The following is a 24,059-nucleotide window of genomic DNA, read 5'->3' as shown; positions in this document are numbered from 1 at the left end:
GTATGGTCAGAGAAGAAGCACTGATTTTCAGTGTAATATCACATAAAGGAACATGTTTGATGTAGAAAATGATTGTTTTTTTTCTATTCCCTCAAAAGGTTGCCAATGCGATATAGGTGGTGCCATTGGCATGGCATGCAATGACATATCGGGACAGTGCCAGTGTCGGAGGAATATCATTGGCCATAAATGCACCGAGTAAGACATGGCAGATTTTAATGTCATTAAATTGGGATGAAAATGGTTCTTTTTAACATATTTGCAGCATTTAATCAAACGATTTAACTTTTTTTTTTTTTTTTTTTACCAGGCCAGCACCTGGCTACTACTTTCCCACTCTGCACCAGCTGAAGTTTGAGGTGGAGGATGGTACCTCACCAAATTCCAGACCAGTACGCTTTGGTTATAGCTCCCAGGAGTTCCCAGACTTCAGCTGGAGAGGTTACGCTGTGATGTCCCCCGCACAGGTTCGTCCATTCAAACTTGTGCATTAATGTATCGGATGCTTTAATGCCATTGTTGTATAAATTACATGAGACTAGTAGTGTCTGCCACTTTTGTATTATCACAATTTTCCTTTTCCAGTTTTCTCTGTTACCACTGTGATTCTTTTGCTTTTGCCACAGCACAAATAATCTTCACCTGAGTGCACAGCCTTTTGTAATTTCAGTGCTGATACACAATTGAGGACATCAGCTCTCTTAGCACTAACACTCTCTCTCTTCAGCCAGAGGTGATCTTAATGCTCACTGTTGGCTTTTCTGGACCTTTCCATATTCTAATGCACTACGCCACCCCCCGACATAAGGGGAGAGCACAAGTGCGAGCTTGGATCTTGGTGGTGGATGAAACTGGCTATCAGTCTTGCTGTGACTGTAAGTGAAGGGTCTGCTTTGCTCCTCCTGTTATGCTTTCTTCACCTTGCTTGCTGCCTGTTGATTAATACTCTCTCATTGCCTGACTTCTCATCCACCTAACTTCAGTTTTAACTTTTGCTTTTCTTTAACGTTGTTCCTTCGTCATCTACTCAAACCCCTACCCTCGCAGTCAGCTGTGTGTGTTGTTGTCCTCCCCGCAGACTGAAGTCAGAGTAACAGTGCATGTTGAGGCGAAAGATGGGAGGCAGCATTTGTTCCGTGTTGTTCTGCGGTTCAGTAACCCCAGCAGCACCCGTGTGATTGCTAGCATCAAGGCGACCAATAGCAGAGGCACTCCAGGTAAGGCTGCCTCTGAAATGGAAGCATCTCCCATATTTCACCATTAAAATGTCAACTCTAACCCGTCATGCATTCTAAATCCAGGCGTGCTGTCTTGATTTGGAAAATGTCTGTTTGCCAGTGTCTGACATTAAAGCCATCTGTGCTCGGTGCTCTGCAGGGTCAGAACAGAGTAAAGAAGTAATATTTCCCGTTAGTCCGTCCCCATCCTTCCTCACTGTGCCTGGAGACGGCTTTGCTGAGCCCTTTGAATTGATTCCTGGGACATGGATCATGCACATAAGAGCAGAAGGAGTTCTCCTGGTAAGTTTATAAAGAAATCACTGATGTATAGATGTCATTTTAAAAGTGGAAAATTACTGGTCATGTGGTGTTTTGCAAGTTTAAAAAAACAATATATATATGTATTGTCACTCTGTGTCATTGCCTTTATCAGGACTACTTAGTGTTACTACCCCAGGATTACTATGAAGCGCCTCTCCTGCAGGAAAAGATCACTCAGCCATGCACATATTTACCCACCGCAAACAAGCATGAAAAGTAAATTTCATTCTCCACTATTTTTCTCATCTTTCTTGTTGTTGGTAGATTGTTAACGTTTTTCTTTTTGCGTGTGTGCGTGTGTCTCAGCTGTCTGTTGTATAAGCACATAGCCCTGGATGGCTTCAGCTCCACACTGGGCTCACAGGGAAAATTCACAACCCGGCGTGGGCGCAAGAGGAGACAGGCTCGTGTGCGGCGCCTCACCCCTGATCACCCTGAAATGGCTGCTCTCAATGGGAGACAGGTTCAGTATTTTAAAGATGAATGTTAGTGTAAAAATTGCGTGTGCGGTGTAAAAACGGTTAAGCTATTAAAAGAAAAAAACAGGTTCCCTTTATCTGCGCTAAAGTCCGGAATAAAACCGCGAGACTGCAGTTCAGTTTATAGACTGGATCTTACTTCCCAATGATAATCAATCAATCTTATATATTGATGTTTGATTTATTCTTCTTGCGGTTTATGTTTTTCAGTTTTATTATCCTAAAATGCCTGAATGGCTCCCTTAAATAAATGTTCTGTCTCCTCTAGTCTCAGCTGCAGCTCAGCCTGCCTGTACCTGATTCTGGGCCATACATGCTTATTCTGGAGTATGCCAGCGAGGTGGACACTGTCCAAAATGTCAACATACTCATCAGTGGACAATCAGTTGACCCGGTTATGGGCAGGGCTAATATTTACAGCTGTGCCTTCAGGTGAATCCCACACTTGATGCTTTGATAACATTACTTGTAGTAATATTGATTTGATTTAGGTCTTTATTAACTGAATACTTATCAATATCCTAGAGATAGAAGCTTAAATAATATGTGCACGTTTCATGTACGTGTTGTTGTGTTTCCTAACCCGTGCAGCAATCTGTGTCGAAGTGTGGCGGTGGACAACAGAAACCAAGTAGCAGTGTTTCAGCTAAGTCACAGGACTGAAGTCCTCTTGCAGACCTCCACAGCATCATTCCTTCTGGTAAGTGAAAAGTTTGCCCAAAAGATGCGTCACAGCTTCATATCGAGGCAGCAACATGGAGCTTTAAAGACATCTTTTTCTCTGTGTAGTATAAAGTGTACGCGGTTCCTGCAGATGAGTTCTCCATTGAGTATGTAGACCCTAAAGTCCTGTGCGTCTCCACTCACGGTCGCTTCACCGAAGACACGTAAGTCTTGAACGGACACAGCTGTTTTCCAGGTGTGATTGTATGCATTCCCTGAGGTTGGCAAGCTCACTTACCTCAGGCTGAACTTACAGTCTAACTCAGTCTTCTCTCATACTAAATCGTCTCTGAATGTAATGAGCGGGTTGGATGTTACCGCTTTTCCAGCTGTCAGTGTCGAGCTCTGTTATTTGCTGTGCACGTCACCTTGAGCAGAGAACAGGAAATCTACTCAGAAGGGAAAAATAAGCCAACAAACAAATACTTAGAATTGACTTGTTGCAGTTGTTGTACTTCAGCGTAAAAATGCCCACAAATTTAAAACAATGAACGCAATAATGTCTTCCGCACTGCTGAGCCTCTAAAATCATTCAGATACTTTATAAACATTGGCCTCTGTATCACGATGAAATTATTTTTTTGTATATTCTTAACAAATAATATGAGAGTGAAAACATGTTGAAGCTGAATTCTTGTTTACTGTGTTTAGCTGGCACTGTGTCCCGAGGCAGTTTGACAAACCCACTTCAGCTTGGATCCTGTATGCAGCCCGCGATGGCCAGCTATTGTCCACACCAGCTGTGGCTCCCCAACAAAGAGAGATTGAGGATTGGAGGCACAGACGACAGTCTGGGGTGATCCCTGTCCGTGAACCTGAGTGTGATGGGATACTACTTAAATTCCCACAGGTATCACTGTGCCCTTCCTCAGCTGGTTGAATTATTTAGCAGCTTTGCCCCCAAAACATTCAGTTTGTGCTGTCCTGCTGGTTTTTTTTGTTTTTTTTTTTATTTATTTACCAAAAGACACTCATTCAGGTTTTCTCATGTTGTTTTTTTTTTTTCACAGACGGAGATTACTTTCACCCCCAATGTGCCTCTTCCGGGCGGGTATGTGATAATAGTGCATTATCACCAGCCTGAACATATCTCCTTCCCTGTGGAAGTGCGAGTTGACGCGGGCCGTGAATGGAAGGGTGAGTGTTAGAGAGGAATGAAGTCCTTACTGCCTCCCCTTAGATGTTTTTTCTTTACTTTGGCAGTGACTGGGAAATCATTCCCACAGAGGTGTTGATTCCTATTTAAGAGCAGATAAAGTTCCAATGCTCATGAGAAAATGAGCAGAGGCCTTGGATCAGCTCCACCACATGGCTTTAACAGGGTGATGAGTCACTGTGCGGCGCCCTCCTGTCTTCTCTCTTTACCCATTTAAAATGTCCTTTTCTTGCAGGCATGATAAATGCTTCGTTCTGCCCAGCAGTCTCAGGATGCAGGGAGGTAGTCATCGCTGATGGGCGCATTGCCCTTGACTTTGAGAGAAATCCTTGGCAGCTACCCGTCATCTCTGTGAGGGTGCCACCTAGAAAGACTCTGATTCTGGTCAGTGTTTTGTGTTATGTGTTAAACACCATCGGAACTGAATGAGCGAGAAATATAAAAATACTTGTTTACAGTCTGAAGGCATGCGAAGCCTGTGTTTTGCACTAGTGTTGTTCAGGTTGAGGACTTGGCATCCTGAGGTCCTCTCTCCTCAGTGTTATGCCATATCCCCAACAACAACAATGAAACGGCTGTATTCTACCTGGCAGTGGCTTGTGGGTTTATAAAGGCTAAGCTTCCAGGCTGTATAAGGCAGGGGGCAGGTTGGGCCATGATTGTGTACTGTTCAGTGTGCTTTAATTTTCCTTCTCCATTAAGCTGAAGCAAATAATAAAAAAGCCGAAATAACTTTAAATCCTTTATCACTCTGTATTACTTAAACAAAGATGTAAGGTATATGAGATTGTTTTTGACATGGTTTCTATCTTTTATTTAGGATTATATCATGTTGGTACCTGATAGCGTTTACACCCCAGAGCTCCTCAGAGAGAAACCTCTGGATAAATCTGAAGATTTCATACAGCAGTGCCGAGAAGAAGGGTTCTATATTGAGTAGGTATCCAACAAATAATGACATAAGCATTCAACAATTTGACATGTTTGTTTTTTTTGTGATGATATGTAGCTGATGGTTTTAATATATTGATATTAATATATGGGATATTTCATTACCCATGCTGAGGTAACAGCCTTCAAAACACCAATGTTTTTGGAAATGGTGCCCTCTAGCTGTCATGTTTGAGTATAAAACCACATTTGTATTTAAAAGTAATCTTTGTGTGTGTCACTTTAGCCCAAGAACATCTTCCCAGTTCTGCAGAGACTCGTCCCGCTCTCTTGCTGCAGCATATAACGATGGTGCTCTGCCGTGCGACTGTAACACATCTGGCTCTACAGGAAGCGTCTGTGATGCAGTTGGAGGACAGTGTCCCTGCAGGCCGCATGTGATTGGGCGGCAGTGCACAAAGTGTGCCACTGGATACTTCGGATTTCCCTACTGCAGACGTGAGTCAACATTTACCTTTGATTTGTAGTTCTTTTCTTTTTAAGTCATCATTCACTCCTTGTTACTTACTCTCAAAATACAATTTGCATCTAATTTTGTCCTCATTACGGTCCTCTCTGCGCAGCATGTGATTGTGGCCGCCGACTATGCGACGAAGTGACAGGACGCTGCATCTGCCCTCCTCAGACAGTCAGACCGGCCTGTGATGTGTGTCAGAATCAGACTTTCAGCTACCACCCTTTGCTGGGCTGTGAGAATTGTGAATGCTCCCCAAGCGGCATCGCTGCAAATGCAGGGGCTCAGTGTGACCGCAATACTGGTCAGTGCAGGTGAGCTGAAACCTACACGAAGAGCAAACTGTGCAGGTTACCATATTTGCATTTACCTTGTAAATGGCCAAATAAATCATATTTGAAAGCAACTTTTCCAGCTCTGTTGCTAACTAAGGATAAATGGAAGCTGAGGTTTGTTCTTATGATCTCATGCGATAGTCTTTAAATACTTCATATCATATCATTGACCCCTTAAAGCCTGAAATATGAAATAATTACCAAAAAATTCTAATTAAAAAACAAAATGGAGAGTTTGAGCCAAATGTGTTTAAAAAATAATGTTAATTTCCACATACGATTTTTATTTGCATAGTATTTGCTACATGTACCATTTTTTAAAATTGCTTAAAATGTATTGTGCAATTTATGGAAGTTTTTTTAGGAAGAAACCCCCCCAAAAACCCAACATACTGATGATGTAGAAGTCTCAAAAACTCAAATCAGATATGATACAATATGTGTTAAAGGGTTAACATTTGAGTTATTTTAGCTGCTGTTCTGTCCTAGAATCATTGTTAGGGTTCAGTAGGGATGCATCTATAAACATGTGTTCCTCTGAGCGATGTGAAACAACTTTAGCAATTTTTTAATCCACTTAAGACAGAGGCACACACTGTGTCACTTCATGCCATATTTTCCCCTGTGTCTTTGGACGGTGCCTCCAAAACTCAAAACTTAACAACTAACAAGATCAGGATGAAAACATAACCTAGGCAGAGGTAATATCCAAACTGAAAACTAAAACAAAGTCGAACGGAAAATATCAAACAGGAAAGTGAGTCCATAGCTGAAAATGCTGGAAAAGCCAGGATCATGACAGTTCATCCATCCATGCATCCATCCATCCATGCATCCATCCATCCATGCATCCATCCATCCATCCATCCATCCATCCATCCATCCATCCATCCAATATATTTCAGGAGCACAGCACAATGCTGCTGTGGTTACACAGCACAGGTTTGAATCCACTTGCCAGCTGTGCTCTTTGGGTGTTCCACTTTGCTTCCACAGTCCAGAGACATTAGTTTCAGTTAGTTTAATTGCTGATTCAAAATTAGTTGCAGGTGTAAATGAGTGCTTGGGTGATGTGTCCAGGATGGGATAGCCTCCAGTTTCCCCGCAAACCCTGAATTGGATAAATGGAATAAAAGTGGATAGATATAATTAACTATTTCTTCTTAATTATGTGATTGTGTAGTTTCTCTATTAAACAGCTGTGCTTGTAATGCCTGTCCCTTGTGAGTAACAATCTGTCATGCACTGATTCTTGAGTGGTGACAAAAAAAGACTGGAATCTGACCTGCAGCTTCCAACAGCAGATATGAAGCATGACAGCATCATGATTAATGAGATGTTACGTCTACAGATGCAGCAGTACATTAGGGGAATGTTGGTATGGGCTGATATCATGAGTATGTGACAAAGAGCCTAATTTATTTTTTAATTTTCTTTTTAATTTCTTTACGCAAAATGATCAAAAACAGCACGAGCATCAGCTATAGGCTGTTTAAATTGTTATTTTAAACATTGGTGTCAGCCCTGACTTTCACAGTTCACGGTCCAGTCATGTTGTTTTACACATCTCCTTTTCTGTCAAAAACAGTAACATGAAAAAGCTCTAGGCATTTCAGGTGTTTAGATTCTTATGCAGTGTGATAACATCAGAGAGCATGTTCATGTCCGTAAAAACTCATTGTGCAACAGCATATCTAGTCCAAACATATAGCCAGCAAAACAACAACTATGTACAGCGATGAAAACAACCACGCAAGCTAACAGATAACACATCTCATTCTTGCCTTAAACTCTAAATCAAATCAGAATGTGAACTGTAAGTTTTTAATGATGTTTGAAGCAACTTGCTTGCCAACTACCTTGAATAACTCCATAGATGTTGCTGTGAGAACTGAAAACTATGCAAAGATTATTTTAAAGGTATCCAGACCTTACTGATAGAATATTACAATTACACAGTACTGTTTTCACTCTTATAGAAATGGGGAGCTAGCAGTGTAAAGCAATGCATAAGATGTAAACATACAGTTTTCTTTGCCATACAAGCTGTTCAGAGACCATTTCTGTTTCAAATGTACACTGAAGATCTTTAATTGTGATTATGTCTCTGCATTTTTACACAGTTGTAAGCCGAGGATTGGAGGCCGGAAGTGTGATCGCTGTGCTCCAGGTTATTATCGCTTCCCTGACTGTCTGCCCTGTGACTGTAATCAAGGTGGAGTTACATCTAATGTGTGTGACCCAGACACAGGAAGGTGTCTCTGCAAGGTCGGTTCAATAAATGAAATGTCTTATTTAAGAACTCCCTGTTTCTTAGTGTTCTTTGTCTGACTTTCTCTTTGTCATTGCCGCCACGTTTGCAGAGAAATGTTGCTGGGGTCAGGTGTGATACTTGTCGGGAAAGGTCCTTCTATTTTGACCCCTCAAACCCTCTCGGCTGTACCAGCTGCTTCTGCTTTGGAGTCACTGACCAGTGTCAGAGCTCCAGCAAACGCAGGGGGAAGGTGTGTTGGCTTTTCTTGCTCCTGCATGTCTACGAATGCCTTTAAAAATTTTCTGCCTGCAGCGCCTTTTGGCTGACAGACGTTATGTGGCAAACAATGGGTTTTTTAATAAAAGCTGGTGTTGATCACAAAAGGAACAACTATGGTAAAGCAGATCAAATGCACACCACGCGATGCAGGTTTTACTGTGAACAGGGTGCCTTTATAATAGAGCTTTTCTTGTTAGTGTCTCTAAAGTTACTGGATGAACTCATTGACCCATCCACCCGTGTCTTGCGCAAAGTCCTTTTTGCAAGCTTGTCTTGGAAATGGAGTTATCGACTTTGCTAATCTGGTGTTCTGTTTAAGAAGTCATCAGTGTGCTCCTATTTTACTAATACAGATAATACTCATTTTACTAACATTACCGTCAAAAATGATCTGGAAAACACAGTTATTTTTTTTCTTACGTTTCTCTGTTATTAGTTTGTTGATATGCAGGGCTGGCGTTTGGAGAGTCCCGACAGAGAGGAGGTTACATCTGTGTTGAACAAAGCCAGTAACACGGTGGTGGCAGATATCCAGGAACTTTCTCCCGCAGTTCAAACATTACACTGGGTGGCACCACTGTCCTATCTGGGAAACAGGGTGAGTCAGTGGAGACGTCATGGCGAGGAATGCTGTTTATTGGGAATATGTGCTGCTGTCTAAACAGAGAAACAGATACTGGAGGTCATTTCCACAAAGATGTTTTTTAGTTTTTTTATTCTTGAATAAAACTCTGTTTTATTCAAATCTTCTAATTTTATGATTCTTTTTCTGAACTCTTATCATGTCACCCCGTGTCTTTATTTCTTTTAATTATCTTTATTGTACAGCACCTTGGTGAACGGTTGTTGTTTTAAATATGCTATATGAATAAATTTGACTTTGACCTTGACTTTGACTATTGAAAAGTAAACCTATAATTATCAAGATCCATACTAAGAATCCGGCAACCCAGTTGCGTTCATGTTTTAAACTTCTTTAACATGACTGAATATGACAATTCACTGATAATTGTTGTGCATATATACAGTTTTGGAGTAAAGGATCATTGTCGATATTTCAGGTGTGTTCACATTTTTGCATCTTCCAGTTTTTGTTTTTTTTTAAATTTCCACACATGATTTAATTTTAATTATAGTATTATTATATTCTTTTTAGGTATTTCTATACTGTTGTATTGCTGGTTTTGCTAAAGGAACATTTTCTCCACCAATCATCATTGTCAGCTAAGACAGGAAGAAGTGCAGAAAGGCTGTCAGCATACATCAACAAAACTCTAAACAAAAATCTTAAACAATTTAAAAGGAGGAATTAAAAGGCCTATCTGATGATATATGACGATATATGATATCTGAAAAATCACAAGTTTAACCATTTGTTACGGTTGGAAGGAGGACTCAAGCGCAGGACTCCGGTACTGATGCTTACAAGAAGAGTTTATTTACAAGTCACCAGGTGTATATACAAGAATGTGCAGGGGGGTGTTATATACAGCTGAGTGGGGGAAGAAGGGGTCTCCAGGGAAGTCCAAGGGAAAGCATACGTTCTTCAGAATATCCACTCACACGATCACAGGTTCACACTCCAACACTGCCACACGGGAAACACACGGGGAAAAATCCAAGAGGTTCTGTAGACAGGGAGACAGGGTTAAGGACGATGCACAGAGGAAAACACTCTTCACTAAACTTGCTGTAGCTTTGACTTTACTAACGCGTGGTAGACAACGATCCAGCGACGAACAGCAGTCACCTCCTGGCTTAAATGCTGCTCCCCTTAATGAGACACCTGGGTCTCATCTCCCGAGGGCGTGGGCCAAGGGCATGAACCCACAGTGAGTTCCGCCCCGGCGAGAGAGAAGAGGAAGAGAAACAGAGAGGGCTGATCAGCGTGCAGCTGGTCCGCCTGGCCGTGACACCATTACCTCCCAACTGAAAAGGATCTATGTTGAATATATATTAAAATGTCCTTTACACTAACCGTCTATATGCAACTTTTTCTCCAAATTAACTAACAGAAGTCTCTATCCTTTTTTAGGTTTCATCTTACGGTGGTTTCCTGACTTACCAGTCCAAATCATTCGGGATTCCCAGTGAGGGGATGAATCCGATTGGGAAAAGACCTGATGTTGTCCTAACTGTACGTAATGCTAGGAGTTTTCTTTTCTTTTCTTTCTTTCTTTTTTGGTTACAGTGGCAGTGTATTTATCCATGTCATTATTTTTTCCTCAGGGTCATAACATGACTCTGATCCACACATCTCCACAAGCTCCACTTCCAGACAGGCTCTATCAAGGCAGAGTACAGATGTTGGAGGTAAAGGACTACACTTTCTTATAACCATTTTATTTTCTCTTTCTCTCCATACTGATTTCTCAGGATAAATCTGTAAACTTTGTGTTGTTTGCAGGGGAACTGGCGACACGCTATCAACAACAGGCCTGTCTCCAGAGAGGAACTGATGATGGTCTTGGCTGGTCTGGTGGGCCTTAGAATCCGAGCCTTGTACTTCACCCAGAGCCAGAGACTCAGCTTGGGTGAGGTGGGCCTAGAAGGGGCCACAACCTCAGGGACTGGAGGTCCTAGTAACTTAGTGGAGAAATGTTCCTGCCCCTCTCAGTATACTGGTGACTCCTGTGAGGTGAGTTTGAAGGCGATCAAATATGTTGTATGGACAGAAGTATTGGGCCACCTCCCTTAATCTTTGCTTAAAAGTTGCCAGTGCTCTGCTGACACAGTAACTACAGAGTTCCAGACCTCCTCTCGCATTAACATCAGCACAAAAACTATGTGCTGGGAGCTTCATGGCATGGATTTCCATGGCAGCTACTCTAGGTGTATTGTGTAGGTGGCCCTGTACTTTTATCCACATAGTGTATTTGGTAGTCTTGCATTCTCCTTGGCTTCCTGTCACGTTCGGGTCAAATCTGACTGATTTACAACTTAAAACACTCATAAATATTGTGTTTTACATGTGATTGCCTCAAGGCCTTATGGCATCCTCCACACTATGCACTTGAACATATAAAAGAGATGATCACCTCTTTAATTGAATTTTCACACACATACACACACATTGGGCCCTTACCCCCTGAAAGACCCCCTGAAAGACCCACTGAACGAGCCACTGAACGAACCACTGAACAAGGTCAAATTTGCTGTTTTATGGACACTTTTCCATTTTCACTCCCTAACCTTAATAAATCTTCACTCCTGATGTACTGAACAATGTTCAATTCAAGTCAGTTAAATTTAAAGTTGATTTATCAGATTCTCAGTGTTGATAAAATTTGTATGCACATAATGATAAAGAAAAAACGTCATGAAATACCAAATGATGTGATTGAAATATAGCTTTTGTATATGTAGTCCATACCGGTCGTATCCTGTTAAATCTAATATTAAGGAAGGCACGATTGGGACTTTCCTATCATCATTAAGGCAACATGAGTAATATGATCAATGACACATTGATGAGTTAACATATTTTTATGCTTTCCCGGCCATTGTTGCTACAAATCATCTAGTGATACAAGCCCAGTTCTGAAAAACTGAGAAACCGTGTAAAATGCAAATACAAAACAGAACCCAATAATTTACAAATCTGACAATTCCGTATTTTATTCATTTGAATAGAACATATAGAACACAATCTGTTTAATCTGAGACATTTTACTATTTCACGAAAAATATCAGCTCATTTTCCCAACTTCTTTTAGGTGTGTTGCTGCCATAAAGTAGCTCATTTTTTTTCTTCGAATAATAAAATGTCTCACTTAAACATTTGATAAGTTTTCTATCTTCTATTTTGACTAAATTATGGCTTGATGAGGTTTGCAAATCATTTAAATCTGTTTTTATTTACATTTCAAACAGTGTCCCAGCTTTTCCGGAATTTCTTTGCACTGAAATATTTTATTTTGATGGTGAATGAGATTAGTTTGGCTTTTTGTAAGCCTCCTTAACTTCTCAGTAGATTTGAATTCAATACAGCGAATCAATGACAAGAACACATGTCACTTTCTTTCTGTACTTCTGTACTATATCATTTCTTTAGGGATCAATAAAGTATTCTGATTCTGATTCACACTTGTGATCGCTCATGAGCTGGGATGAGCAACTACATCAGTAGCTCATCAATTAACTAAGATGTTTCTCCACACGTAGTTCTAACTTTTATTTTGGCTTTAGTTCACAATAACATTTGTTTAAGAAGCAAGAAAGTGTGGAGGAGTGCATTGACTGAAGAGCTGGGCCTCCTTTCATATTTCTAGGCTGCCTTGACATGTCTGGGCCAAGAACCGCACCCTTTACCTCAGAAAAATGTACAAGGGTGGAATTTGATGGAAAATAACATCCAGAGAGCTGTGCAGAAAAATTATGTAGCCCTGGGCTGGGATACGTCGCGCAATCATGCAGACATAATATTTGTGATTATAAAATTATAATCGCTGGTGTGGATACAGCGCAGAGAAATGTAGAAGGGAAATCCTTCCTTGAATGGAAAGGAGGCTGAGTTGATCCAGAGGCTGATGTAGTTTGTGCTTCCCAAACTTGATTTGTGTGCAGTTTTCCACCCAGGAGTGGATTAAACATGATAACAGAGCTTATTAAAGGGGAGAACAACGTGTAAAGGAGAACACATATTATGTGAACTAGGGGAAAAAATGAAAAGCTTTAGATATGTTGCTTGTTTGTTGAAGTGCTGTTGCGATAGATTACTAACTGCCCCCCTCTCTGTGTGCGTGTGTGTGTGTGCTTGATCCACCATCTTGGGTGTGTTGATAGGAAGTTGACTACATGTGCCCAGAGGCTATATGACAACGAGCCTCGCCTTGATGTGTGAGGTGTGTTGCATAGCAACATAGCATTACTCGTAAACCTGAGTGATTTTGCCTTAGTGCACCTAATATGCGTGTGTCTGTAAATACAGCCGGCACGCCTAGTTGTGTCTGCTGTGTGTTTGTGCAGCGTGATTCAGGTGCGGTCTATCGATGTCTAACTAGCCTCCTGGTCATGTATTCTTGCAAAAGCCCTCTTATAAATCACACACGTATACAGAGAATATTACTGAATGGTAATACCGTGCTGAATGTTTTACTTGCTTTTCAAGTAAAAGGCTCAATTACCACAGCCTTTTAACTTTGAAGTAAATACAGCAATATTGTGATTTTCTTTTTTTCTGTGATGACATCCGATTTCTTTTGTGGGCATTCACATCCTACACCCATTTTTTCACTGCGAATAGAACAGAATAGAAAAAAATGGAATGGAATAGAATAGAATAGTTTATTCCAAATATACCTAAAATAACAAGCGAAAAGGAAAACTTAAAAACATTGAGTCTTCATGAATATCTCTATGTCTACAAAATGTGTCTTGAACCATTCTGTGTGTGCGTGTGCGTATAAGAGCAGGAATGGGGCAGACACTGCATGTAAGCACTTGCACTTGTGTGTTCTTGTGTCTGCAAACACTCATGCTGAGCTGAGAGGCTGAGTCAGGTAAATGGGTGTGTCTTCTTTGTACCGGTGCGGTTGAGTGCGAGCGTTTCCATTTAAAAGGCAGAGGGAAAGGGTGTCAGATTATTTCACGCGGACTAAACACTGGGAATGTCAGATAGCTATATGGATAGATATTGGCGTAGAAGGGTTCTGCTCCAGACCCTGATATATTGGACTTTTATTGGACTTTGCTGCGCTGGGCACAGGCCCTTTGACAGAGCAGATCCACCCCAGCACAGCAGACTTCATGACAGATGGGCTCAGAGGATACAATACCCTAAGCTTACCGACCGGGGAACTCAGAGGATTGAGTATCCATCGATAAATGACAGAGGACAGATGCTTCAATATCCTTCTATTGATGACAGTGATGCCAGTTCTCAGATTCAGGTAAAAAATCAGAGGGTGTGATATGTTATTTATACTTTTACTCTGGGTTACACTGTGTCAAGTGTAGATCCCTAGTCGCTGGAAGACTGTTATCTCTGACCCCAAAGGGCGTGCTAAGAGTTAACCGTTAATCCAAATGATATCAGAATAACGGTTAAAAGTTAAAGATTGAAAGTTAATTTCTGCCTGAATTTTCACACTCCCTGACACCAAACAGAGCTACATTCATCCTGTGTGACAACATGTTTGCGGTGTTTTATTGAGTTTTAGGGTTTTTTCCATATTGTCCAAAAGGTGTGCAATATGATATGAAATATGGGCAAACAGATTTTTTAAAATTGTTAATAACTAATGGTAGTTTGCAAATTAATGAGTAAGATTTTTGAAAATAATTCTTCAAAAATTACCAAATTTCCCTGCCCTCCCCTCATATTTCTCAGTATATTATCAAAGGTATACTCGATGATGTTGTGTTTTAATGATATTAGAGAATTAACTTTAAGTATACTGCCAAAGTTCCTTGAACATAAAATCGCCTTAAATATAGATGTACTTATATGTCTTCGCATTTGTGTTTTTCTTCTTCAGAAATGTCAGCCTGGTTACTACAAAGATGGCAGCAGTCCTTTCCTGGCCCTCTGTGTTGCCTGTGAGTGCAACGGTCTCTCCGATGAGTGTGAAGACAGGACAGGGCGGTGCCTGGTAAGAAATACACTTAACTCTTACCTCCTGGTATGACTCCATGACCACTGGTACGCAGAAAGCAACAAACATGAACGACCAAGAATGACTACTTCAGCCCAGCTGACTCCATTGTGATGCATCGTTTAGTCAGAGTCCAGACCCTCTCACCTTCAGGGCACATCTTTTGGCACACATTTATTGCACAACCCGGCCTCCTTTCAGTTGTTGCTGTGTTTGTTTTAAAAAAAAAAATCACCATCTAAAGAATTTTTTGTTATGCGTTATTTGATTTCCCATTTTTTGTACTTCCTCGCTTACTTTACATAGATAGATTTGCCTTAATGCACTTCCTAAACTAAGCTTTGTTGTATTATTATGATACAACACACTCAAGACTGGGCTTGTGGATACAATGCATGCGTGGATGCACACATTCACAGCCAAATGGACACAACAAGTAAATCAAACACACTACTGATAGTTTTAGCAGAGGCATGTTTTTTTTCCCTCTTGCCCCTCAGATGTTTGCTTCTGTGCCAGTGTAATAAAAAAGGCTTGGTTTCCGGGAGATAAACATGTCTGTCAAATGCTAGCTGCTGTGTACACACAGGTTTTTTTTCCACACATTATATATCCACTATTATCTTTTTAGATCTTCATTCTGCCCTGTTTTAATGGGTACATTATGTGTTTTTCAGAACTGTCGGTACAACACAGCTGGGGATCGATGTGAGCGCTGCAAAGAAGGTTACTATGGAGACGCAGCTCTCAGGACGTGCAGAGCGTGCCCATGCCCATTCACCACTAGCACAAAGAAGTGAGTTAAAAAAAAAAATCAAAGCCTAAACTGCTATATTACAATTGCACTTATAATTTAGTGACAAAAATTAATCTCCTTGTGGGTCTGCAGTTTTGCGGTAGGTTGCAGAGAGGTGTATGGAAACATCGAGTGTATATGCAGAACAGGCTACGCTGGTAGCAGGTGTGAGAGGTGAGTGTCCCTGCATAGAATGATCAGGCTGTTATATAATTGTGTGCAGGTTAAAACACTGCTGATTATTTCTAATTTGTCTTCTTATTCTTTTTTTGAAATCTCTTTCCCATAGGTGTGCTCCTGGTTACTATGGCGATCCACTGATCCCAAGTGGAAGTTGCCGCCCCTGTAACTGTGCTGGCAATGGCAACAGCTGTGATCCCAGAACTGGAGGTAAGTTTGTGGAACCTAATTTAAAAAAAAAAAAGCTACATTTTAATCATGTCAGGCTTAATTTTTAAATATGTGGTTTTTAATGGGTTTATTTTTTCACAGTTTGCAAGAATGCACTGGAGCCAGGAGACACAACCACAGATGAACAATGCCAAGGTGAATTAAAAGAAAGATTCGAGGCTGTACGGCGTGGCATGCTATTTGATTAAATTTGGTTTGATTCTTTGCTAATTGCATTTGCTTTTGTATTTCAGAGTGTGATAATTGCGCCCAGACTTTATTACGTGACTTAGAGGAGCTAGATAATGACCTGGTAAAGATCAAGGCTGAGCTGGGCAATGCCACTGCCAGCGCCTCCTCTCAGGACAGGCTGAAAAAGCTGGAGAAGGCTATGGCAGACACCAAGGTAACACATTAGTGTACTGTAGCCCCCGCATATAACTCTGAGAGAGCCATTGGATTGTTTGGAATTTGTCCTTTGCACACTATACATACACACAAACACAAACAATATGGTACACAATGGGAATATGTTCCAAGATGATAATGATAACCAGTGAAAGTATGTTTTGTTCCACAGTTAAAGACCATTGACGGGTGTTTTTGTCATTTTTCTTCCACTTATAATTTCTGTGGTACATTTGTCTGCTCCCTTTGTTTCACATATACACAGGCACAAGTGAACAAGTCTTAAAACAAATCTCATCTGCCTCATGTTTCAGTATCTGACTTGACGCCACTGAAATCACATTTTGCTACTGTAACTTTTGCAGGTTCTTGTTAGCAAATTCCGCTCTGACGTCAATACAGAAAAACTCAAAGTTGAGCAGCTGGAAAATGACATGGACACTCTTGAAGACGACATTCGTTCCCTCAAAGACAAGGTATAGGATGCCTAATACGTTGTTAATATTCTTTCATGTGCTGATATGTCAGGAATTGTGTGTGAATGTGTGGGATTGTGTTATGTATTAAGGCTGACCAGAGGGCTTCTGAGGCTGACAATGCAGTCGGAGATGCTGACAAAACCCACAAGAGAGCCGAGGATTTGAAATCAAAGATCGAGCAGAAAATAAAAGGTAACAGGAGCATTACATTCGTTTCGAAGCTAAACTCTGTCCCTTTTCTTGTCGCTGTCCTGTTGTGTTTTAAACTTTTTTTTGTCCCCCTACTCTGTCCTTTGTTCCGTTTATAATTGGTTCACTAGTTTCTATGATTTTCTGATTTAATGCTACTGTCAGTCCTTTAATATTAACTGCATATGTGTGTGGTTATGTTTGCTTGAAGATCTCCTGAAAGAACTTGAGAATGAGGATAAGAAGGGTGATGTGCCTGCTGAAAACTTTCAGCTTTATGAAAAAGCTAAGACAATGGTGAAAGAGATGGAAGACAAGAATTTCACTCCTGAGATGACCGCTGCAAAGAAAGAAAGCGATGAAGCCAAGAAATGTATGACAGTAAAATCCCAGAAGCACCTGATTATAACACGTGTATTCTGAATACTGAAACGGTTAAACATTAACGTCAAATAACATTCCCATTATTTATTCTTTATACTTCAGTGCTGGACTACATCAAAAATAATGTAAGTAAGCAGTGTGATGAAAATGAGGCTGCAGCGGATCAGATTCGAGGTCTTCTGGAGGGTTACGAAGCCAAGCTGAAAGAGCTGGACAAGGCCTTGAAAGATGCAGCGGACTTAGTGAAAAATGCCAATGCCCAGAATGGCCTTAATGCTAAGACACTAGGAGATCTGCAGGTAATGAATGAAAGAGGTGCTAAGAAGCTAATTAGCTAACGACCACACATGCATGTTAATTAATAGTTTGTAACTTTGCGTGAAAGACCCAAGCTGTTTTTTTGTTTTGTTTTAGTAGTTAAATATATCTTGTGTAATACTTTGACTCGCATTGTAAATATAAGATATTATCAACACAGTAAAAATGCCTCATGTGTTACTCTTGTAGTATGTTTTATTGCAGCAGAGCTAGTCTCTCTAATTGAAGTGATTCCTTTGTTACCCACAGAAACGCACCGAAGACTTAAAAAATGAGCGGAAGATAGTCGAGGACCAGATGACCTTGGCCAAGAATGAGCTACAGAAAACAGAAGATTTGGTGAAAATGCTCTTAGACGATAAAACGGTACATTTGGCAAAGCTTTTTTTTTTTTTTTTACCTCAAATATTCCATCCACTGAGATTTATGCACTCTCACGCCTTTTATTTACCTGATTTATAATATGAACCAAAACATTTCAACTATGTAGCATACCTTTCATTCAGCTCTTGAACACTGTTTTTGCTTGTTGTGCTTGCGGGTGAGGTCAGTGTTGTTTTGTGGGATTGTGACTTTACCTGCACCCGTTCACCTGCCCCTTTTCCTCTGTAGGAGTATGAGCAGCTGGCAGCACAGCTGGATGGCGCCAAGACGGATTTGACCAAGAAAGTAAATGAAATTTCTAAGGCTGCGGCCAAGAAGGACATCGTGGAGGCTGCCGAAGACCATGCTAAAAACCTAGAAAAGATTGCAAAGGATATTGAGGAGTACGTAAACCAAATTTTTAATGAGTGGTTTATTGACATGGAGTCAGCTGTGTGTGATATATAAGATTTCCTGGTTTGTTTGTTTTTTAAAAGTTTAATTAAATAATTCTCTCTGTGTCTGGGTTGTTTTCTTTCCATGACATCTTGTATAATAGTGCCGTGAAGAATGCAAGCGGACGAACTGAGGTGCGCAACGCGAAAGATGCTATTGAGGCCTACAAGAATATCACAGATGCCATAAATGCAGCCGAGGCAGCTGCTAAGGAAGCCAAAGTTGCTGCAGAGAGCACCTTAAATGTAAGTCAAACATTTAAGTAAATATACAGGCATGCTTTTTGACATGAAGTAAATTCAGTATTAGAAAGGATTTTCAAATGAATACAGAGTTGTTTAAAAACATGTTTTTTTCTTCTTGATTTAGAATGTAACAAACCAGAAGCTCACAGAAAAGGCAAAAGAGCTGAAGAGTCAGAGTAAAGAACTACTGACTGAGGCAGAGCAAGCAGAGAAAGACCTTAATGGTATTCAGTCATCTTCTTAAGTTATCATATTTACAATAACCCAAAAGCGCAGATGCTAATTCTCGGTTTCTACAAACAGACACTGCTGACAACATCACTGACCTGAATAAGCGCATTAATGATGCCAAGAAGAAGAAGAAAGCTCTTGAGAAAGACCTTCTTGATGCACAGGGACAGTTAAAAGACATCACGAGAGGTAGAGTAATGCAAATCATGTGGTGATTTTAATCACATTAAAGTGTTTCTGGTAGATGTAAGATACTTAACTATTTTTTGCTTTTGATTTTTCCCCACCAGATGACATTGCAGCTAAGATAAATGAGGCCAAGCAGAAGGCTGCTTCAGCCAATCAAACAGCCAGTGACACAATGGACAAACTCAACAAAATGAGAAACGAACTTAATAAGATCAATGTGTCTCCCGGGAGCTCTAACCTAAACGGTATATTGGACGATGTCAACCAGACAGGTGAGATTTGGAAAATTTGCTTTTAGACCCAGTCAGCAATACTTTTGCATTTCCTTTTTTCTCCAGTTTTTAATGCACTTTTAGAAAATGTTTACTTTTTTTTTCTCTCACCTTTCTTGTTTTTCCAGTGAATAATTTGCTAAACACCATCCCATCTCTGACCAATAAGATCTCAACAGTAGAGAACCTGACCTCACAGGTTTCACCCATTAGCAACATATCTGAAAACATCAAAATGCTCAAAGATCTAATTGAACAAGCCAGGGACGCAGCTAACAAGGTAAGGTTGTTCTGTAAATACAGCTATGGGTTTTCCTCCCTAGCAAAAGTGAAATATACCTGTTCCCTGTATAATATCTTTACTAGCAGGGCTTCATTTTTCCTTTTTTTCCCTTGTGTTTTGTACAGGTTACAGTCCCTATAAACTTCCAAGGTAATGGTCATGTGGAGCTTCATCCACCAAAGAATCTGGATGATCTGAAAGCCTACACAACCATATCTCTGATGCTACAGAGACCTTCAGGGCGGGGAGATGGAAAACGCAGACGCAGGCAGGCCACAGAAGATAACATGTTTGTGTTATACCTTGGCAACAGAGATGTAAGTATTCCCAACTGCAGATGAACATTTCAAAGCTGTGATGTTTTTTTATTCTGATTTTACAACCTGTGTCTTTCAGTCCACAAAGAACTACATAGGTATGTTTTTGAGGAACAATGACTTGTATGGTGTGTACAACCTCAATGGAGATACGTACGAGATAAAAACGGGAGCCATCACTAGGTCTGGACTTGAGCCTGCAACATTTGATAGGGTGGACCTGCGCAGGTAAATTGAAAACTTCCCTCTATAAATGCTGTGTCAGCATTTTAAATGGCAACATAAATAAAAAATGTATTAACGATGCCAATATGGTAGATGTGATTAAAATAATTATTTGTTTTCCCTTTTATGATTTAGAATTTACCGGGATGCAGAAATGATCCTTACCAAAGCTATAACCTCAAACAAAGAATCCCCACCTCCAATTAAGGACGACACTCAAGGACAAGAATCCAAGGATCTCCTGGATCTCAGTCCCGATGACATTGTTTTCTATGTTGGAGGCTACCCAGCCAACTTCACTGTAAGGAGCACAGATATATAAAACATACTACTATGTATCGGTTTTGCAGCAGCATGGATTTTACTAATACCTTTTCCTGTTTTGCTCCTCATCAGCCTCCAGCTTCCTTCAGATACCCCAATTACAAAGGCTGCATTGAATTTTTCTCTCTTAATGACAGAGCTGTCAGTCTCTATAATTTCAAAAGAAAAGACAATATTAATGAGGGGTCTCCATGCAAGAGGTACGTCATATGATGATTAGTATTGTGTGCAGCTAAACACTACAGTGTCTCTTTCACAGCATTTCATTTTGTGAAACTGCCATTTAACTTGCAGTTTAATCAAGTGTTTAATATCTTTCGTCTTGGTTCTTTATGGCAAAATATAAAGAAATCACGGGTGGCTCAAGACTTTTGCACAGTGCTGCATGTGTTACTATATGCTATTACTCTTAATCAATGTAAATGGCATTAAGTTTAGCAATAAGTAATAACTGTCTCACTGATTTTCCATTACAGGTATGTTAAACCTCTTGATTCAGACTACTACGAAGGCACCGGATTTGGCCGAGTGCTGGTGGATAATACAGCGACCACCTTTAGCATCACTATGTCCGTTAATACGCGCTCACAAAATGGCCTACTCTTATATATAGGAAGTGAGGTAAATTCTGTTCAAGTGAAACTTTAAAAATGGACACACATCTTGATACACTGCAAATAAAATTCTATGTACTCTTTGCAAGAACTTGATTACCTTCTTTGTTTCACAGGACCAGTACTTCTATGTCACCATGGAGGAGGCAGTCGTTTTTATACATAGTTCTTTCTTTGAGACACCAGCTTCTAATAAGCAGAAGGTTTTCCTGGTAAGATGCTTTTTTTTATCTTTTTTTTTTGCAGTCATTCACGTTTTGCAGTCATTCACGTTCTTAAGGATAATTACTATTACTTGTCTATTACAATTCAAAGCACTGGTCGTCTGACTGAATTTTGCTTCTATTCGCTTTCTTCAGACAGAAGACTGGGTTGATATACAAGTCTATGTGCTAACAAAGAAACAGTTCATAGTGCGTGTGGGAGGTAATGAAGCTGCTAAAGCCCAAGCTGATTTCGACACACAAAACATTAAAGATGTCTATATTGGTGGTGCACCTCAACACTTGAGGGAACGGTATGTGTACGCATGATTCCTCCATTTAGTTTGTGTTGTGTTCTGTCACGTTTTCCCACTTTATTGAGAATAACTTTTTTTGGTTTCCCATAAAGGCATAACATCACCATACAGCCATTTAGAGGATGCTTGAAGAATCTGAAGCTGAATAAAGGCTTTAAGCCCCTTGATGAAAAAGTGGGCATCATTAAAGGCTGTCCTGTGGAATCGCTGGTATGAAGACAGTTACTGGCATTTATATATCTGCACAAATCACAGCGTGTTCTGTGTAAATTGACATGTTCTGTGTTTTGTACTTACAGAGTGTACGTAAAGCAGAGTTCACTTTAGGAAGCACTCTCTCAGGTAACCTTGAAGGCTTTACTCTGGATAACGACGTGACCATTTCCCTTGGATTTAAGAGCACAGAGAATGAGGGTCTTATTTTGCGAGACAAACAGGAGGTCAGGCTTCCAACTTATTTTTGACATCTCTTGCAACTGTGACATTAAAGACCAGATTTTTTTCACAACAGGTAGAATTAGATCATATACAGAAATGGTTTCCTTGTCTATTTTTTCAGGCTAATGGGATTGACATTAAAATGGAAAACGGCTACGTGATTGTCTATTTCAACAAGAAGATGTGGAAATCTACCAAACAGTACAATGACGGGCGTTGGCATTACGTGACTGTGACGAAAAGAAGCGGAGGGTATGGAGGAAGCAATGATTTTTCATTCATGATCAATTAATACAACTAGTTATACTTTTATAGTGAGTGCCGTTTTTGGAAATCGATAAGGACACTGTGGGCACAGCTGCTTATACCTTGTTGGCGAACACCAGACACATAAATGTAGTTTGAAAAAATATTCTTAATAAATGCTTCTAAAGCATACATGTACAAAACCTTTTTCCAGGATCCGGATGGTTATTGATGATGAGGATAAAGGGCAGGAGGAGAGCAGGGACCACTTCATACCTGACACAAGTGGCTCTCTCGTCCTGGGAAATGAGAATTTCAAAGGCTGCATTTCCAACCTCTACACAAGACGGTAAAATTCCCCACAAGTTTGAAATACTTTAAACATTTATGGAGTCAAACTGTGGTTATGTGCCATGTCATATATATTCATTTTCTTAAATGGGGTTTCTTTTATTTTATAATTCACGGTGATTCCCTGTGATTTCAGGCCAGCCAGTCTGTACAAGGCTGAGGACCTCAGCAGATTCAAGCCTGACGGAAAGGTTTTCGTGGATGTGTGTTCTCCCTTGTCTCCCGTTCAACTGATGCTGGACCGTAACTCTAAGAAGGTGAGAGATTGTTTTACATGTCCACACACACTCGAATTCATTTGAATAAGTTTGGTGTGTTAACGGCACTAAGTGCACAAGTGGAAAATCCATAGATTTGGATGAAATGATTTCCCTTTTTACAAACCAGATCAACATGTTTTTAAATCCATATAACAAAGCCATATAATGTGATAGCAAAAATGTGACTTTATTAACATGTGAAGCTTGATTTCTCTCCTTGGATGTAAGTTACACCAAGTTTAATATTCTTTTGAAAATTGCTTTAATTGTCTTCACCTTGTTGACAATGTTCACGTTATATTTTGCTGCCTCATTTCCAGAGATAAAGAAGAAGGAGTCCTAAGACCTGCTGATGCTGTCAAGAATCTAATACTGATTGAAAAACTGCCTTTGCAAACCACAGTGTTATGTAGCTTATGCACCAGCCCGTTCATCTCCAGTGTACTTCAATAAAATAAAAAAAACTTGCATGAAATGAATGGCATGAATGTTTCAAGTAACCATAATAATTACAAAATGTATTGTATTTCAAAGTTGCTACTCTATTTAATTTAAGTATCTACAAATCTGTTAATAACAACCTTGAAATTGTTTCATGTCTCTTCTCTTTCTTCCATGTAACACTCTAATAATCATTCACAAGCATGTTCCCACTAACTCACTGATGCACAGTTATGACTCGTTATTGAAAATGATGAATATTGCACCCTCGCTTATATGATGAAGTGCTGCTCATAATGCTTTAGCAGCTGCTTTCACCTTTAACACTGATAATATCCAATAAAAACAACAGGGATTCATCAGCATTTTCTTGCAAATTCTCCTGTTTAGCTGTTAAAGTTTACGTATTTATTTATGGTATTTGACACAAGGCCAAATGATATATTTCAAATGCTGTTTAAAACACACACCAAACATGAACCCTGGCTGATGTGGACCACCTTAGCCCTGTAACATTTTGTGTGTCGATGTACACTGTATAAACTAAATGAG

At 40.1% G+C, this 24,059-nt stretch overlaps 1 protein-coding gene across 2 annotated transcripts in view; it reads left to right on the top strand.

Moving 5' to 3' along the window:
- The window catches only part of LOC147308389 (laminin subunit alpha-3-like), a 60,453-nt gene that overhangs the window by 29,201 nt on the left and 7,193 nt on the right, over positions 1-24,059 (top strand). The window contains exons 20-69 of one of the 2 annotated variants that reach the window (XM_086270672.1): positions 99-198; positions 311-467; positions 1,079-1,217; positions 1,378-1,520; positions 1,654-1,757; positions 1,848-2,004; positions 2,289-2,452; positions 2,612-2,720; positions 2,810-2,907; positions 3,395-3,593; positions 3,754-3,880; positions 4,135-4,283; positions 4,720-4,835; positions 5,077-5,288; positions 5,414-5,618; positions 7,763-7,907; positions 8,003-8,143; positions 8,609-8,770; positions 10,208-10,309; positions 10,402-10,485; positions 10,580-10,810; positions 14,652-14,765; positions 15,446-15,564; positions 15,658-15,738; positions 15,854-15,954; positions 16,057-16,110; positions 16,209-16,360; positions 16,728-16,838; positions 16,931-17,033; positions 17,242-17,403; positions 17,517-17,713; positions 17,982-18,098; positions 18,345-18,499; positions 18,655-18,796; positions 18,921-19,020; positions 19,100-19,216; positions 19,318-19,488; positions 19,617-19,768; positions 19,897-20,088; positions 20,168-20,316; positions 20,449-20,614; positions 20,710-20,837; positions 21,114-21,258; positions 21,368-21,463; positions 21,611-21,768; positions 21,864-21,981; positions 22,071-22,211; positions 22,331-22,461; positions 22,670-22,804; positions 22,943-23,063. In XM_086270672.1, the coding sequence (XP_086126798.1) occupies positions 99-198; positions 311-467; positions 1,079-1,217; positions 1,378-1,520; positions 1,654-1,757; positions 1,848-2,004; positions 2,289-2,452; positions 2,612-2,720; positions 2,810-2,907; positions 3,395-3,593; positions 3,754-3,880; positions 4,135-4,283; positions 4,720-4,835; positions 5,077-5,288; positions 5,414-5,618; positions 7,763-7,907; positions 8,003-8,143; positions 8,609-8,770; positions 10,208-10,309; positions 10,402-10,485; positions 10,580-10,810; positions 14,652-14,765; positions 15,446-15,564; positions 15,658-15,738; positions 15,854-15,954; positions 16,057-16,110; positions 16,209-16,360; positions 16,728-16,838; positions 16,931-17,033; positions 17,242-17,403; positions 17,517-17,713; positions 17,982-18,098; positions 18,345-18,499; positions 18,655-18,796; positions 18,921-19,020; positions 19,100-19,216; positions 19,318-19,488; positions 19,617-19,768; positions 19,897-20,088; positions 20,168-20,316; positions 20,449-20,614; positions 20,710-20,837; positions 21,114-21,258; positions 21,368-21,463; positions 21,611-21,768; positions 21,864-21,981; positions 22,071-22,211; positions 22,331-22,461; positions 22,670-22,804; positions 22,943-23,063 (6,872 nt within the window). Of the gene's footprint in view, positions 1-98; positions 199-310; positions 468-727; positions 876-1,078; positions 1,218-1,377; positions 1,521-1,653; positions 1,758-1,847; positions 2,005-2,288; positions 2,453-2,611; positions 2,721-2,809; positions 2,908-3,394; positions 3,594-3,753; positions 3,881-4,134; positions 4,284-4,719; positions 4,836-5,076; positions 5,289-5,413; positions 5,619-7,762; positions 7,908-8,002; positions 8,144-8,608; positions 8,771-10,207; positions 10,310-10,401; positions 10,486-10,579; positions 10,811-14,651; positions 14,766-15,445; positions 15,565-15,657; positions 15,739-15,853; positions 15,955-16,056; positions 16,111-16,208; positions 16,361-16,727; positions 16,839-16,930; positions 17,034-17,241; positions 17,404-17,516; positions 17,714-17,981; positions 18,099-18,344; positions 18,500-18,654; positions 18,797-18,920; positions 19,021-19,099; positions 19,217-19,317; positions 19,489-19,616; positions 19,769-19,896; positions 20,089-20,167; positions 20,317-20,448; positions 20,615-20,709; positions 20,838-21,113; positions 21,259-21,367; positions 21,464-21,610; positions 21,769-21,863; positions 21,982-22,070; positions 22,212-22,330; positions 22,462-22,669; positions 22,805-22,942; positions 23,064-24,059 lie in introns of both variants that reach the window. The other variant, XM_086270671.1, reaches the window with a different exon arrangement.

This window comes from Aulonocara sp. 'chitande type north' Nkhata Bay, linkage group LG18 (genome assembly GCF_057382095.1).
Source record: "Aulonocara sp. 'chitande type north' Nkhata Bay isolate Kocher_YH1m ecotype deep benthic linkage group LG18, A_spYH_male_GT1.1, whole genome shotgun sequence".
Classification (NCBI taxonomy): domain Eukaryota; kingdom Metazoa; phylum Chordata; class Actinopteri; order Cichliformes; family Cichlidae; genus Aulonocara; species Aulonocara sp. 'chitande type north' Nkhata Bay.
The sequence above is the reverse complement of the archived record's forward strand: the minus strand, read 5'-3'. Positions and strand labels throughout refer to the sequence as shown.